The sequence below is a fragment of the Bos javanicus genome, chromosome 1 (assembly GCF_032452875.1).
Source record: "Bos javanicus breed banteng chromosome 1, ARS-OSU_banteng_1.0, whole genome shotgun sequence".
NCBI lineage: Eukaryota > Metazoa > Chordata > Mammalia > Artiodactyla > Bovidae > Bos > Bos javanicus.
The window spans coordinates 46,249,801-46,266,196 of record NC_083868.1 but is presented as its reverse complement, the minus strand read 5'-3'; the positions used below and the strand labels follow the sequence as shown (position 1 = coordinate 46,266,196).

The window sequence follows — 16,396 nt, the reverse complement described above, 5'->3', positions numbered from 1 at the left end:
ATTCCCAGGCCTGGTGATAGAAGGGAAAGGATTGGAAAGTATATTAGAGGAATGTAGTAACACAAGGAGTGGTTTATAGATAGGATTGAGTAGCTGTAAAGATGCCGACTGGAACGTTGCTATAATGGTGCTGTCTCAAACTTGCCTCTCAGATGGCTACCTCTAATATGAGTCTTAAATAATTTAGGAGACAGGCTAATGTGAGCTGCTGCTGCTTATTGATACGTAACATATGAACAAGTTCCATTCTGTGAGTGTGTTTGTAAGTCTAATAAAGTTAGCCTAGGTACTGAACTAACAGAATTGTCTGTACTGTAATAGGTTTATAATACTTTGCATATAAATAATACACAAAGAAACAAACACACTAAAAACATTTTTAATCTTACAGTACCTTGAAAAATACAGTAGTACAGTACAACAGCTGGTATACAGGGGGTGGCATCGAGTCAACAGGCAAGAAGAGTTACGGACCGGAAGAGGAAGAGGGTGGGAGATGGTAGAGCTGAAGGATCGTCAGCAATAAGAGATGGAGGGCAAGCTGCAGTTTCACTCACACCTGATGTTGATGGCACAGGATCTGGTTCCTTGCTGGATTCAGTTCTATCTACCCTCTTGCTTCTGGACATCCTGGACTTGAATTAAAGATACTGTACTACTGTATACTGTAAAGCACACAAAAACATAGCCACTGTAGAGGATGCAGGCATTTGACAGTATGCACGAGACATGTGAAGTAACTTAGGTGTTTGGACATGCAAGTGCATATTTGCATCTTTGAAAGTTCATGACTTGAAGGTTCATATGTAGGGGACCTACTGTCCCCTATGTTGGGTAATTCACTGTTTGGCTGCACTTAGCATTGCACTGTGCTCCCACCTATTTCTGCCTATCTAAAACTTATTATCCAAAACTTACTTCAAAATCCAGTTCAACTGTGCCTTTTAAGAACTATCTCCTAATTAACTCAAAAATATTTCAAAAAATAATTCAAAGTTAGAAAAAGTATTCCTAATTTTAAACTTCAAAGGTCTCTGTACCTCTTATGTAGGCTTACCAGATTCCATCATCTATTCTAGCTGCTGCATTGTTTAATCTCTGCTGTTATCCTGTTAACCCTGTGACAGGGACTGTCTTATTTTTTATCCCCATAACATCTAGCATACCTAGAGTGTGCTGGTTAACAATACGAACTCTGGACTCAGACCAGGGATGGATTAACATGGCGACCTTGGGCAAGTTATTTAGATTATTCAAACCTAACATCTTCATCTATAAAATAGTGATAATGCCATTACTGAATTCACAAGGCCTTTGTTAGGATTAAGTAAAATAATGTGAGTAAAGTATTTAGCATAGTGCCTGGCAATGGAAATTATTGTTATTTAAAGTAAATGTTTATGGAATAAATAAGTGATGAATGGCTCCACAAACTACTTGGGAAAAAGTCATGCTTTCTAATTATTTAACTTGAATATGTAAAGAATATATATATATATATTTAGAATGGGAATAACTAGAATTTTTCTATATGCTAATACAAATGCATTAATGTTTCTTAAAGAGGGATATTTTAGTATAAAATAATAAGTTATTTCTTTTACATATTTTATACTATTTGCCAGATATAATCTAAATATTTTAATATAGACAATCTCACTTTATTTTGAAGTATAGTTGATTTACAATATTGTGTAAGTTTCATGTGTCCAGCACAGTGATTCAGCTATATATATAGTGTGTATGTGTGTGTGTGTGTGTATATATATATATATATGTTTTAGATTATTTTCCATTATGTTATTATAAGATATTGAATGTTATTTCCTGTGTCATACTAAATGCTTGTGAATATTTCTCCTTGTGTTATACAGTAAATCCTTATTGCTTAATTATTTTATGTGTAGTACTTTGTGTCCATTAATCACATCAGTTCAGTTCAGTTGCTCAGTCGTGTCCAACTCTGCAACCCCACGGACTGCAGCACGCCAGGCCTCCCAGTCCATCACCAACTCCAGGAGTTTACTCAAACTCACGTCCATTGAGTCAGTGATGCCATCCAACCATCTCATCCTCTGTCGTCCCCTTTTCCTCCCCCTTTCCTCCCTTCAATCTTTCCCAGCATCAGGGTCTTTTCCAGTGTATCAGTTCTTCCCATCAGGTGGCCAAAGTATTGAAGTTTCAGCTTCAGCATCAGTCCTTCCAGTGAATATTCAGGACTGATTTCCTTTAGGATGGACTGGTTGGATCTCCTTGAAGTCCAAGGGACTCCCAAAGAGTCTTCTCCAACATCACAGTTCAAAAGCATTGATTCTTCAGCACTCAGCTTTCTTTATAGCCCAACTCTCACATCCATACACAACTACTGGAAAAACCATAGCCTTGACTAGATGGACCTTTGTTGGCAAAGTAATGTCTCTCCTTTTTAATATGCTGTCTAGGTTGGTCATAACTTTTCTTCTAAGAAGCAAGTGTCTTTGAATTTCATGGCTGCAGTCACCATCTGCAGTGATTTTGCAGCCCCCCAAAATAGTCTCTCACTTTTTCCATTGTTTCCCCATCTATTTGCCATGAAGTAATGGGACTGGATGCCATGATCTTAGTTTTCTGAATTTTGAGCTTTAAGCCAACTTTTCCACTCTCCTCTTTAACTTTTATCAAGAGGCTGTTTAGTTCTTTGCTTTTTGCCATAAAGGTGGTTTCATCTGCGTATCTGAGGTTATTGATATTTCTCCCGGCAATCTTGATTGCAGTTTGTGCTTCACCCATCCCAGCGTTTCTCAGGATGTACCCTGCACATAAGTTAAATAAGCAGGGTGACAATATACAGCCTTGACGTATTCCTTTCCCTATTTCGAACCAGTCTGTTGTTCCATATCTATTTCTAACAGTTGCTTCCTGGCCTGTGTAAAGATTTTTGAAGAGGCAGGTCAGGTGGTCTGGTATTCCCATCTCTTGAAGAATTTTCCACTGTTAGTTGTGATTCACACAGTCAAAGGCTTTGACATAGTCAATAAAGCAGAAATAAATGTTTTTCTGAAACTCTTCTTGCTTTTTCGATGATCCAGCGGGTGTTGGAAATTTGATCTCTGGTTCCTCTGCCTTTTCTAAATCCAGCTTGAACATCTGGAGAAGTTCACGGTTCATGTACAGTTGAAGCCTGGCTTGGAGAATTTTGAGCATTACTTTACTAGCATGTGAGATGAGTGCAATTGTGTAGTAGTCTGAGCATTCTTTGGCATTGCCTTTCTTTGGGATTGGAATGAAAACTGACTTTTTCCAGTCCTGTGGCCACTGCTGAATTTTCCAGATTTCCTGGCATGTTGAGAGATTTGCAGCACTTTCACAGCATCATCTTTGAGGATTTGAAATAGCTCAACTGGAATTCCATCACCTCCACTAGCTTTGTTCATAGTGATGCTTCCTTGGGCTCCTTGACTTCCCATTCCAGGATGTCTGGCTCTAGGTGAGTGATCACACCACCATGGTTATCTGGGTCATGAAGATCTATTTTGTATAGTTCTTCTGTGTATTCTTGATACCTCTTCTTAATATCCTCTGCTTCTGTTATGTCCATACCGTTTCTGTCCTTTATTGTGCCCATCTTTGCATGAAATGTTCCCTTGGTATCTCAGATTTTCTTGAAGAGATCTCTAGTCTTTCCCATTCTATTGTTTTCCTCTAATTCTTTGCGCTGATCACTGAGGAAGGCTTTCTTATATCTCCTCGCTTTTCTTTGGAACGCTGCATTCAAATGGGTATATCTTTCCTTTTCTCCTTTGCTTTTCGCTTCTCTTCTTTTCACAGCTATTTGTAAGGCCTCCTCAGACAGCCATTTTGCTTTTTTTCGTTTCCTTTTCTTGGGCATGGTCTTGATCCCTGTCTCCTGTACAGTATCATGAACCTCTGTCCATAGTTCATCAGGCACTCTGTCTATCAGATCTAGTCCCTTAAATCTATTTCTCACTTCCACTGTATAATCTTAAGGGATTTGATTTAGGTCATACATGAATGGTCTAGTGGTTTTCCCTACTTTCTTCAATTTCAGTCTGAATTTGGAGAAAGGAGTTCATGATCTTAGCCACAGTCAGCACCTGGGCTTGTTTTTGCTAACTATGTAGAGCTTCTCCATCTTTGTCGGCAAGGAATATAATCAGTCTAATTTCGTTGTTGACCATCTGGTGATGTCCATGTGTAGAGTCTTCTCTTGTGTTGTTGGAAGAGAGTGTTTGCTATGACCAGTGCATTCTCTTGGCTTTGCCCTGCTAATCCCATAGTCAAAATTTATTCTCTCCTGCCCCTCCTTTCCCCTTTAATAACCATAACTTTGTTTTCCATGTCTATAAGTCTTATTTCTGTTTTGTATATAGATTCATTTGTATTACCTTTTAGATTCCACATTCAAGTGATATCATGTCATATTTATCTTTTTCTGACTTGTTTCACTTAGGATGACATTCTCTAGGTCCTTTCATGTTGCTGCAAATGGTAGTATTTCATTTTTATGGTAATATTCCATTATGTGTGTGGAATATTTATCCATTTATCCATTTTATCTTTATCCATTTACTTGTTGACAGACATGTAGTTTGCTTCCATGTTTTGACTCTTATAAATAGTGCTGCTGTGAACATTGGGATTGCTTGTATCTTTTGGATTAGAATTTCCATCTTTTTTGGATATATGCCCAGGAGTGGGTTTACTGAATCATGGTAGCTCTATTTTTAGTTTTGTAAGGAACCCGCATACTGTATTTCATAGTGGCTGTACCAATTTAAGTTCCCACCAACAATGTAGGAGGGTTTCCTTTTCTCTACACCCTCTCGTGCATTTATTATTTGTAGACTTTTTGTTGATATTTATTCTTACTGGTGTGAGGCGATATGTCATTGTGGTTTTGAATTGCATTTCTCTATTAATTAGCAATTAAGTGATTGTTGATTAAGTGATTCTGGCCATCTGTATGTCTTCTTTGGTGAAATGTCTACTTAGATCATCTGCCCATAGTTTTTTTTTTTTTTTAATATTGAATTATATGAGCTGTTTGTATATTTTGGAAATTAAGCTCTTATCAGTCACGTTGTTTGCACATATTTTCTCCCATTCCATACGTATCTTTTCATTTTGTTGGTGGTTTCCTTTGCTGTGCAAAAGCTTTTAAGTTTTATTAGGTCCCATTTGTTTATTTTTGCTTTTTTTTTTTAGGGAGATTAGCCTATCTCACTTTAATCTTAGCAATCGAAAAGCTGTATATACTCCCCTTTTTAGAGATGAGAAACTAAGTCTCTGGATTAGGAAATGACAACCTGTTCCAATATTCTTGCCTGGAAAATTCCATGGACAGAGGAACCTGGAGGGCTACAGTCTATGAGGTCCCAAAGAGCTGGATACTACAAAGCATGCATGGATGCAATTGAGTCTCACGGAAGTCACAGCTAGTAAGCCAAGATATAAATTTAGGTTTTCTGGCTTTAATAATTTTATCCTTGAGCACTGTGTTATACTAGACAGTCACAAGCAGAGGTACATCGTATGTTTATTAAAATACTCCAACCAATCTTATATAGGTTGGAACAACTCAGTTATAAAAACCTCTAAAATTTTGGGAAATCACAATAGTATTAATTAAAAGAAATATGCAAAAAATCTATAAACTTCAATTTAGACAACTTGTATTACTTTAAAAGTATATTTATTTATTAAAAATGTTTATTTATTTATTTTTGGGTGTGTTGGGTCTTCGTTGCTGCACAGGCTTTTCTCTAGTTGTGGCAAATAGGGGCTACTCTTGCTGCAGAGCATGAACTTCTCAGCATTGGCTTCTCTTCTTGTGGAGCACAGGCTCTGGTGCTCAGGCTTCAGCAGTTGCAGCACTTGGCCTCAGTAGTTGTGGCTTCTGAGGTCTGTAGTCTCGTCTCAGTATTTTTGGCGCTAGGCTTAATTTGCCCTGCGTCATCTTCCTGAATCAGGGATTAAACCCGTGTCTCCTGCAGTGGCAGGCAGATTCTTTACCACTGAGCCACCAGGGAAGCCCTATATCAGTCCAGTTCAGTTCAGTCACTCAGTTGCATCCGACTCTTTGCTACCCTGTGAATCGCAGCACGCCAGGCCTCCCTGTCCATCAACTCCTGGAGTTCACTCAGATTCACATCCATCGAGTCGGTGATGCAATCCAGCCATCTCATCCTCTGTAATCCCCTTCTCCTCCTTCCCCCAGTCTTTCCCAGCATCAGAGTCTTTTCCAATGAGTCAACTCTTCGCATGAGGTGGTCAAAGTACTGGAGTTTCAGCTTCAGCATCATTCCCTCCAAAGAAGTCCCAGGACTGATCTTCAGAATGGACTGGTTGGATCTCCTTGCAGTCCAAGGGACTCTCAAGAGTCTTCTCCAACACCACAGTTCAAAAGCATCACTTCTTCGGCCCTCAGCTTTCTCCACAGTCCGACTCTCACATCCATACATGAGCACTGGAAAAACCATAGCCTTGACTAGATGGACCTTTGTTAGCAAAGTAATGTCTCTGCTTTTGAATATGCTGTCTAGGTTGGTCATAACTTTCCTTCTAAGGAGTAAGCGTCTTTTAATTTCATGGCTGCATTCACCATCTGCAGTGATTTTGGAGCCCCCAAAAAACAAAGTCTGACACTGTTTCCCCTGTTTCCCTGTCTATTTCCCATGAAGTGATGGGACCAGATGCCATGATCTTCGTTTTTTGAATGTTGAGCTTTAAGCCAACTTTTTCACTCTGCACTTTTACTTTCATCAAGAGGTTTTTAGTTCTTCTCCACTTTCTGCCATAAGGGTGGTGTCATCTGCATATCTGAGGTTATTGATATTTCTCCCGGCAATCTTGATTCCAGCTTGTGCTTCATCCAGCCCAGGCTTTCTCATGATGTACTCTGCATAGAAGTTAAATAAGCAGGGTGAAAATATACAGCCTTGACATACTCCTTTTCCTATCTGAAACCAGTCTGTTGTTCCATGTCCAGTTCTAACTGTTGCTTCCTGACCTGCATATAGGTTTCTCAAGAGGAAGGTCAGGTGGTCTGGTATTCCCATCTCTTGCAGAATTTTCCGCAGTTTATTGTGATCCACACAGTCAAAGGCTTTGGCATAGTCAATAAAGCAGAAATAGATGTTTTTCTGGAACTCTCTAGATCTGATAGACCATCTGATAGATCTAGAACTTTCTAGATCTGATAGATAGAGTGCCTGATGAACTATGGATGGAGGTTCGTGACCTTGTACAAGAGACAGGGATCAAGACCATCCCCATAGAAAAGAAATACAAAAAAGCAAAATGGCTGTCTGAGGAGGCCTTACAAATAGCTGTGAAAAGAAGAGAAGGGAAAAGCAAAGGAGAAAAGGAAAGTTATGAGCATCTGAATGCAGAGTTCCAAAGAATAGCAAGAAGAGATAAGAAAGCCTTCCTCAGCAATCAATGCAAAGAAATAGAGGACAACAACAGAATGGGAAAGACTAGAGATCTCTTCAAGAAAATTAGAGATACCAAGGGGACATTTCATGCAAAGATGGGCTCGATAAAGGACAGAAATGGTATGGACCTAACAGAAGCAGAACATATTAAGAAGAGGTGGCAAGAATACACAGAAAAACTGTACAAAAAAGTTCTTCACGACCAAGATAATCACAATGGTGTGATCACTGACCTAGAGCCAGACATCCTGGAATGTGAAGTCAAGTGGGCCTTGGAAAGCATTACTACGAACAAAGCTAGTGGAGGTGATGGAATTCCAGTTGAGCTATTTCAAATCCTGAAAGATGATGCTGTGAAAGTGCTGCACTCAATATGCCAGCAAATTTGGAAAACTCAGCAGTGGCCACAGAACTGGAAAAGGTCACTTTTCATTCCAATCCCAAAGAAAGGCAATGCCAAAGAATGCTCAAACTACCACACAATTGCAGTCATCTCACACGCTAGTAAAGTAATGCTCAAAATTCTCCAAGCCGTGCTTCAGCAATACATGAACCGTGAACTTCCAGATGTTCAAGCTGGTTTTAGAAAAGGAAGAGGAACCAGAGATCAAATTGCCAACATCCACTGGATCATGGAAGCCCTATATATTAAGTTGAAAATTGACTAGAAATTGAATTTATATAAGGCTTTCTATTTTTTTTAAGAGGTTCTTAACATTTACTTAAGTGTTACTTGTTTTTGGTAGTTCAAGAAGTGCTACTTTATAAAAAAAAATAATAAAAAAAAGAAGTACTACTTTATTGACAATTGTTTAAAACTATCAAAAGCTTAAGTATAGAAGTTAAAATGATTTTTATGTCAGTGATTACTCGAGGAAATGCATTTGGTGAAACTCACACTATTTTTATGAAATGAGATAAATTGTTTCAGGTTTGTAGATTTCTGGAAAAGTTATAGCCCATTTGTTATAACTGTTACTTTAAATGTTTTTTAATTATTAAGTTGAGGTACCACATATAGTCTCTTCATGGTTGCAACAAACTCAAGGAAGCTATGAGCCATGGGTGCAGAGCTACCCAGGATGGCCAGGTCGTACTGAAGAGTTCTTACAGAAGGTGGTTGACTGGAGTAAGAAATCAAAGTCCACAATAATATTCTTGCTTGGAGAACCCCATGGACTGTATGAAAAGGCAAAAAGATATGTCTCTGGAAGATAAGCCCCCAAGGTCAGAATGCGTCCAGTATGCTACTGGGAAAGAGCAGAGGGGAATTATGAATAGCTTCTGAAAGAATGAAGCAGCTGGACCAAAGTGGTAATGATGCTCAGTTGTGGATGTGTCTGGTGGTGAAAGTTAAGTCCTATGCTGTACAGAACTATTGCATAGGAACCTGGAATATTAGGTCCATGAATCAAGGTAAACTGGACATGGTAGCAGGTGATAGCAAGAGAGAACATCGACATCTTAGAAATCAGCGAATTAAAATGGATGGTAATGGGTGAATTTAATTAGACAACCATTGTAGGCAAGAATTCCTTGGAAGGAATGGAGTAGCCTTCATAGTCAACAGAAGAGTTCAAAATGCAGTACTTTGGTGCAACCTCAAAAATGACAGAAGTCTGCCCCCTAACCACTGATGCCAAAGAAGTTGAAGTTTAACAGTTCTTTGAAGACCTACAAGTCCTTGTAGAACTAACACCAAAAAAAAAAAAAAAAAAGATGTCCTTTTCATCATAGGGGACTGGAATGCAAAAGTAGGAAGTCAAGAGATACTCAGAATAACAAGCAAGTTTGGCCTTGCAGTACAGAATGAAGCAGGGTAAAGGCTAACAGAGTTTTGTCAAGAAAACATGATCATAGCAAACACCTATTTCCAGCAACCTAAGAGATGACTCTACACATGGACATCACCAGATGGTCAGACTGGAATCCGGTTGATGATGTTCTTTGCAGCCAAAGATGAGAGGGTCTATACAGTCAGTAAAAACAAGACCTGGAGCTGGCTGTGGCTCAGATCATGAGTTCCTTATTGCAAAATTCAGGCTTAAAAGAAGAAAGTAGGAAAAAACAATAGGCCATTCAAGTATGACCTAAATCAAATCCTTGAAAGTGATGAAAAGATTCAAGGGATTAGATCTGGTAGAGAGAATGCTTGAAGAACTGTGGACAGAGGTTTATAACATTGTACAATAGGCAGTGACCAAAACCATCCTAAAGAAAAAGAAATGTAGGATGGCAAGGTGGTTGCTTTAGGAGGCTTTACAAATAGCTGAGAAAAGAAGATAAGTGAAAAGCAAGGGAGAAAGGGAAAGATAAACCCAACTGAATTCAGAGTTCCAGAGAATAGCAAGGAGAGATAAGAAGCCCTTCTTAAATGACCAGTGCAAAGATATAGAGGAACACAGTAAAATGGAGACTATTGGAGATCTCTTCAAGAAAGTTGAAGATACCAAGGCAACATTTCTTGCAAGGATGGGCATGATAAAGGACAGAAATGGTGAGACCTAACAGAAGCAGAAGATCTTAAGAAGAGATGGCAAGAATATACAGAAGAACTATACAGAAAATGTCTTAATGACCCAGATAACCATGATAGTATGGTCACTCACTGAGAGCCAGACATCCTGGTATGTGAGGTCAAGTGGGTCTTAGGAAGCATTACTACGAACAAAGTGAGTGGATACGATGAAATTCCAGCTGATCTATTTAAAATCCTAAAAGATGATGCTGTTAAAGTACTGCACTCAATATATATCAGCAAATTTGGAAAACTCAGCAGTGACCACAGGACTGGAAAAGGTCAGTTTTCATTCCAATTCCAAAGAAGGGTGATGCCAAAAAATGTTCAAACTGTGGTACAGTTGCTCTCATTTCACATGCTGGCAAGGTTATCCTCAATTGTTCAAGCTAGGCTTCAGCAGTATGTGTACTGAGAACTTCCAGATATGCCAGCTAGGTTTGGAGAGTCAGAGGAAACAGAGATCAAATTCATTGGATCATGGAGAAAGCAAGGGAAGTCCAGAAAAAACATCTATTTCTCCTTCATTGACTACGTTAAAGCCTTTGACTGTGTGGATCACAACAAACTGTGGAAAATTGTTAAAGAAATGGGAATAGCAGACAACCTTACCTGCCTCCTGAGAAACCTGTAAGTGGGTCAAGAAGCAACAGTTAGAACTGGACATGAAACAATGGATTGGTTCAAAATTGGGAAAGGAGTACAACAAGGCTGTGTATTGATACTTTGTTTATTTAACTTATATGGAGAGTACATCATGTGAAATGCTGGGCTGGATGAATCACAAGCTGGAATCAAGATTGCCAGGAGAAATATCAACAATGTCAGATATGCAGATGCTACGACTCTAATGGCAGAGAGTGAAGAGGAAGTAAAGAGCCTCTTGGTGAAAGTGAAAGAGTGAAAAAGCCAACTTAAAACTCAACATTAAAAAATTAAGATCATGGCATCCACTCCCATAACTTCATGGCAAATAGAAAGGGGAAAAGTGGAAGCAATGACAGATTTTCTTTTCTTGGGCTCCAGAATCACTGAGGTCGGTAACTACAGTCATGAAATTAAAAGAAACTTGACCCATAGAAGGAAAGCTTTGACAGACCTAGACGGTGTATTAAGAAGCAGAGACATCACTTTGCTGATAAAAGTTCTGATTAGTCAAAGCTATGGTTTTTCCAGTAGTCATGTATGTTTGTGAGAGTTGGACCATTCAAAAAGACTGAGTCCTGAAGAATTGATGCTTTTGAATTGTGGTGCTGGAGAAGACTTGAGAGTCCCTTCTATAGCAAGGAGATAAAACCAGTCAATCCTTAAGAAAATCAACCCTGAATAGTCATTGGAAGGACTGTTGCCAAAGCTGAAGCTCCAATACTTTGTCCACCTGACGTGAAGAACTCACTTATAGGAAGAGACCCTAATGCTGGGAAAGATTGAAGGCAAAAGGAGAAGGGGGTAGAGAAGGGGATAGCAGAAGATTAGATGGTTAGATAGCATCACTGACACAATGGACATAAATTTGAGCAAACTCTGGGAGATATTCAAGGTGACAGGAGCCTGGCTTGCTGCAGTCTACAAGGTCGCAAAGAGTCAGACACAACTTAGTGAGCAAACAACAATTACATATGACACAGTACCATGTCTTTGATGTTTGATGACTTTTTATACTTGTATACATACACCTGTATAACTATCACCTAGTTGAAGATTGGAACATTTTGAGCATCTCAGAAGACCAACTTGTATCCTGTCCCAGTGAGTTAGTAGTCTTTCCCTGTTTGGGTACTTGCACCATCCTAACTAATAGCATCATAGATTTGTTTTACCCATTCTTGAATTCCACATAAATATAATCGTACATTTTTCTGCATCTGATTTTCTTTGAACATAATGTCTGTGAGATGTATTCATATTGTGCATAGCAGGTATTCATTCTTTTTATTACTATGTAGTTTTCTATTGTATAAAAAATTTTATTCATGTAGTTTTCTATTGTCTAAAAAGGTCTATTCTTGCTCCTATGATGGATATTTGGATTGTTTTTAGGTTTCGTCATTAAGAACAAAGATAGCATTTTTATACATGCCTGTTTTATAGGATAGCATTTTATAGGATAGCATTCTTATGCCTTTTAGAAGCATAGTCACTCATTTCTTTTGGTTAAATATCTATTAATGTTATTGTTGGACATTAAGTAAGCAGGTGTCTAACTTTAGAAGATACTGACTGACAAAGTAGATGTATTCATTTACCCTCCCACAAGCAGTAGATGAGACTTCTACTCATATAGAATATGACCAATTACCGATACTTGATATTGTAAAAAAAAAAAACAAAAAACTTGATATTGCTTGTCTTTTTAATTTTACCCTAAGGGTAAATGATATTCTATTGACATTTTAGCTTGCACTTCCCTAGTAATAATGAAATTGGGCTACTTTAATAATGAGTAGACACTTCATACATTTATTGGCCATTTGGACTTTTTTTTAATTTTTATGAAGTACCTATTCAAGGGTTTTGCCCATTGTGAACACTGGGTTGTCTTGCCTTTGCTTTATAGGAGTTCTTTATGTATTCTGGTTATGAGTCCTTTGACAGATACATGTATTACACAGTATTAACTATAGTCAGCATGCTGTACATAGATAACTGTGTTATAAATCATCTTCTTCCAGTCTGCAGTTTGCTTTCTCATTCAGTGATGAGGTTTGGTGAACAAAAGTTTTTAATTTTAATGAAGTTGAGTTTATTAATCTTTTCCATTATGGTTAGTACTACTTGAATCTTGTTTGAAAAATCCTTACCAACCCCAAGATCATGACAATATTCTCTTCATTTTTATTCTAGAAGCTTTGTCTTTGATATTTAAATCTTTGATCAATTTATAAATAATTTTTGTGTATAATATGTTTATTACTTATTTGTTTACATCATTTGGTTGTAAAATTGCTTTAGCATTACTCATGGAAAAGATCATCCCTTCCTCACTGAATTGCGGGGGGTGTGTTTGTCTTAAATAAGTGACCACATATGTGTGGGTCTCTATGATTGATTTTTATTATGAAAATTGAGAAATTCCAGTGAATTATAAGTTCCAGGAAGACTTAACTGTGTTAAATTTGCTCACTACCCAATACCACTGGCTGGCACAGTGCCATGCACATGATAAACATGAAGTACGTATTTGCTGACTGAAGAAAAGAATCATTCATGTTGATGTTTGACAGAAGCCAACAAAAATCTGTCAAGCCATTATCCTTCAGTTAGAAAAATAAATTTAAAATTAAAAAAAAAGGAAAGAAAACGAAACAAAGAACATCCGTTAGGAAGTCTGAAAAATGGTGAAGAAAGATCTAAGCTGTTCTCTTTTGCATAGAAGCTTAGATATGTAGCCCTTACCCTCTGCTCTCCTCTCCCGTAGCCCCCTTGTTCCCCATTATAAGAATTTATCTGGTCTTACAGTTCAACCAAAATATATCAAAGACCTCTCGGATACTAGGATTTTTGCCAGGGAATTTCTTACTTAGTTCTTAGAGTCAGCTACCTATCGTATTTCAGTTGTCATTGTACATACATTGTTTAATCAAGAAATTTTATGAGAATCTGTTACTCTTCTGTTTATTTTTAACCTTTATGTAAGTCCTTCAGGTTCTGTGAAGTGTATCATTATAAATTGTAAATCTAACAAGAAAAGTTACTTTAAGACAGAAGACAGCTATGAAAGGATTAATTCTGTTGTTTCTTAAATGCTAATTTTTATCATGTCTTTGTAGAAATTGTCACAGAAGGGAAAAGGAAAAAGCCTTCGTCTTCAGAGTTACATAAGGTATGTATTAGTTTTGCTCTTAACTTTTGGATTATCTTTAGAGTTAATAATATTGAAAGTGTTTTGGTATTTGTCTTTTCAATAAAATTTTAAAGAAAATACTGTAAATCTATAACTAATCAGTGTTTTTGGGGGGATGTGTTAGTCATTCAGTCATGTCCAACTCTCTGCGACCCCAAGGCCTCCGGGCTTCTCGGTCCAAGGAATTCTCCAGGTAACAATAACTGGATTGGGTAGCCATTTCTTTCTCCAGGGGATCTTCCTGACTCAGGGATTGAACTTAGGTCTTTTTTACCATCTGAGCCACCAGTGGTATATCCTAATTAATCAAGGGTTAACTAGAACATAGGAAGTCCTTTCTGGGACCAGGCTTGTTTAAATCATTATAAAATGTACCAGTATACTTTTCAAATATTATTTTAAATTTATGTAAAACATAACTCATTTATTTGATGATCGAATATATTAGAGTGCCTCATGTGCATTCATTTATGATACTGTAGATGTTGAAGTGTTGTATTCAAGTTATGCGCTGAAAGTTACTATTTGGTATATATCTTTTTAAACATTTTTTCATTTATTTCTTTCATATAAGCCAGGAATAGCAAAACAAGCAAAATGAGGTTTCTACCTACCTAGAAGGTGTTGAAAAAGATTTGATCTGTTTTTAGAAAGATAATCTTTTTTCCTACAGAATTTTGTGATTTAAATGCCATAGGGGTCTCACAGAGTTGGACACCACTGAAGTGACTTAGCAGCAGCAGCAGCAGCAGTACCTTGATTTGCATTATAATAATTTAGTAGCCACTTTACTCTGAAGCATTCTAATTATACACAAAGAACTTTAATTTGGCACAGTTTTTGGAAAAAAAGAGTGAGAAGAAGATATCATAAAGGAGGGCTGTGAAATCAAGAGTACCTTGCAAGACCACACAGAGAGTGTAGCTTTGGGTACTCTTACTCTGCCTTTGCTTACTTCAAATTTGTGGGGTGTGGTTTCTTCATTTAATTTTCTGGATTTAGTAAATTCCCTGGTGGTCCAGTGGTTGGGACTCGGTGATTTCACTGCTGTGGGCCTGGGTTCGATTCCTGGTTGGAAACTAAGATCCTGCAAGCCATGCCAGGCAGCAAAAAATAAAAGGAAAAATTCTGGATTTAGCTTAAGTGAGATTAATAAAGGAGTTAAAAAAAGAGATTTTACATTGCTTCTATGTGTGTATGTGTGTCCAAGTCTTTGCAGTCCCATAGATTGTAGCCCATCAGGCTCCCCTGTCCATGGAATTTTCTGGGCAAGGATACTGGAGCAGTTTGCAATTTGCTACTCCAAGGTATCTTCTTGACCCAGGGATTGAGCCCACGTCTCTTGCATTTGCAGGAAGATTCTTTACCACTGTGCCACCTGGGAAGCCCATTATCTTGCTACTATGCCCAGTTTTATTTATTTATTTAATTAAAAAATCTTTATTGGAGTGTAGTTGATTTACAGTGTTGTGTTAGTTTTAGGTATACAGCAAAGTAAATCAATTATAATGTACATATATCCACTCTTCAACATTCTTTTCCCATATAGGTCATTACAGAGTATTGAGTAGAGTTTCCTGTGCTATACAGTAGATCTTTATTAGTTATCTATTTTATATGTAATAGTGTGTGTATGTGGAGAAAGAAATGGCAACACACTCCAGTATTCTTGCCTGGGAAATCCCATGGGCAGAGGAGCCTGGTGGGTTACAGTCCATGGGGTCGCAAAGCATTGGACACGACTTAGCAACCAAACAACAACAGTGTGTATGTGTCAATCTCAATCTCACAGTTTATCCTTCCTCCCTACCCCCTTTCTCCTCTGGTAACTGTAAGGTTCTTTTCTATGTCTTTGACTCTATTCCTGTTTTGTAAATAGGTTCGTTTGTACCATTTTTTAGATTCCACAAATAAGCAATGTCATATATCTGTCTTTCTCTGTCTGACTTACTTTACTCAGTATAACAATCTCTAGGTCCATCCAGTTCAGTTCAGTTCAGTCGCTCATTTGTGACCCCATGAATCGCAGCATGCCTGTCCATCACCTGTGCAGCACGCCAGGCCTCCCTGTCCATCACCAACTCACGGAGTTCACCCAAGCTCATGTGCATCAAGTTGGTGATGCCATCCAGCCATCTCATCCTCTGTCGTCCCCTTCTCCTCCTGCCCCCAATCCCACCCAGCATCAGAGTCTTTTCCAGTGAGTCAACTCTTCACATGAGGTGGCTAAAGTATTGGAGTTTAAGCCTCAACATCAGTCCTTCCAATGAATACCCAGGACTGGTCTCCTTTAGGATGGACTGGTTGGATCTCCTTGCAGGAGTTTTCTCCAGCACTAGAGTTCAAAAGCATCAATTCTTTGGTGCTCATCTTTCTTCACAGTCCAACTCTCACATCCATACATGACCACTGGAAAAACCATAGCCTTGACTAGACAGACCTTTGTTGGCAAAGTAATGTCTCTGCTTTTGAATATGCTATCTAGGTTGGTCATAACTTTCCTTCCAAGGAGTAAGCGTCTTTTAATTTCATGGCTGCAGTCACCATCTGCAGTGATTTTGGAGCCCAAAAAAATAAAGTCTGACACTGTTTCCACTG

The 16,396-nt window shown here is 38.2% G+C and overlaps 1 protein-coding gene across 9 annotated transcripts in view; it reads left to right on the top strand.

Moving 5' to 3' along the window:
* SENP7 (SUMO specific peptidase 7) overlaps positions 1-16,396 on the top strand; it is a 171,947-nt gene that overhangs the window by 32,763 nt on the left and 122,788 nt on the right. For all 9 annotated transcript variants that reach the window (XM_061426761.1, XM_061426830.1, XM_061426772.1 and 6 more), the window contains one exon: positions 13,725-13,777. In XM_061426761.1, the coding sequence (XP_061282745.1) occupies positions 13,725-13,777 (53 nt within the window). The remainder of the gene's footprint in view (positions 1-13,724; positions 13,778-16,396) is intronic.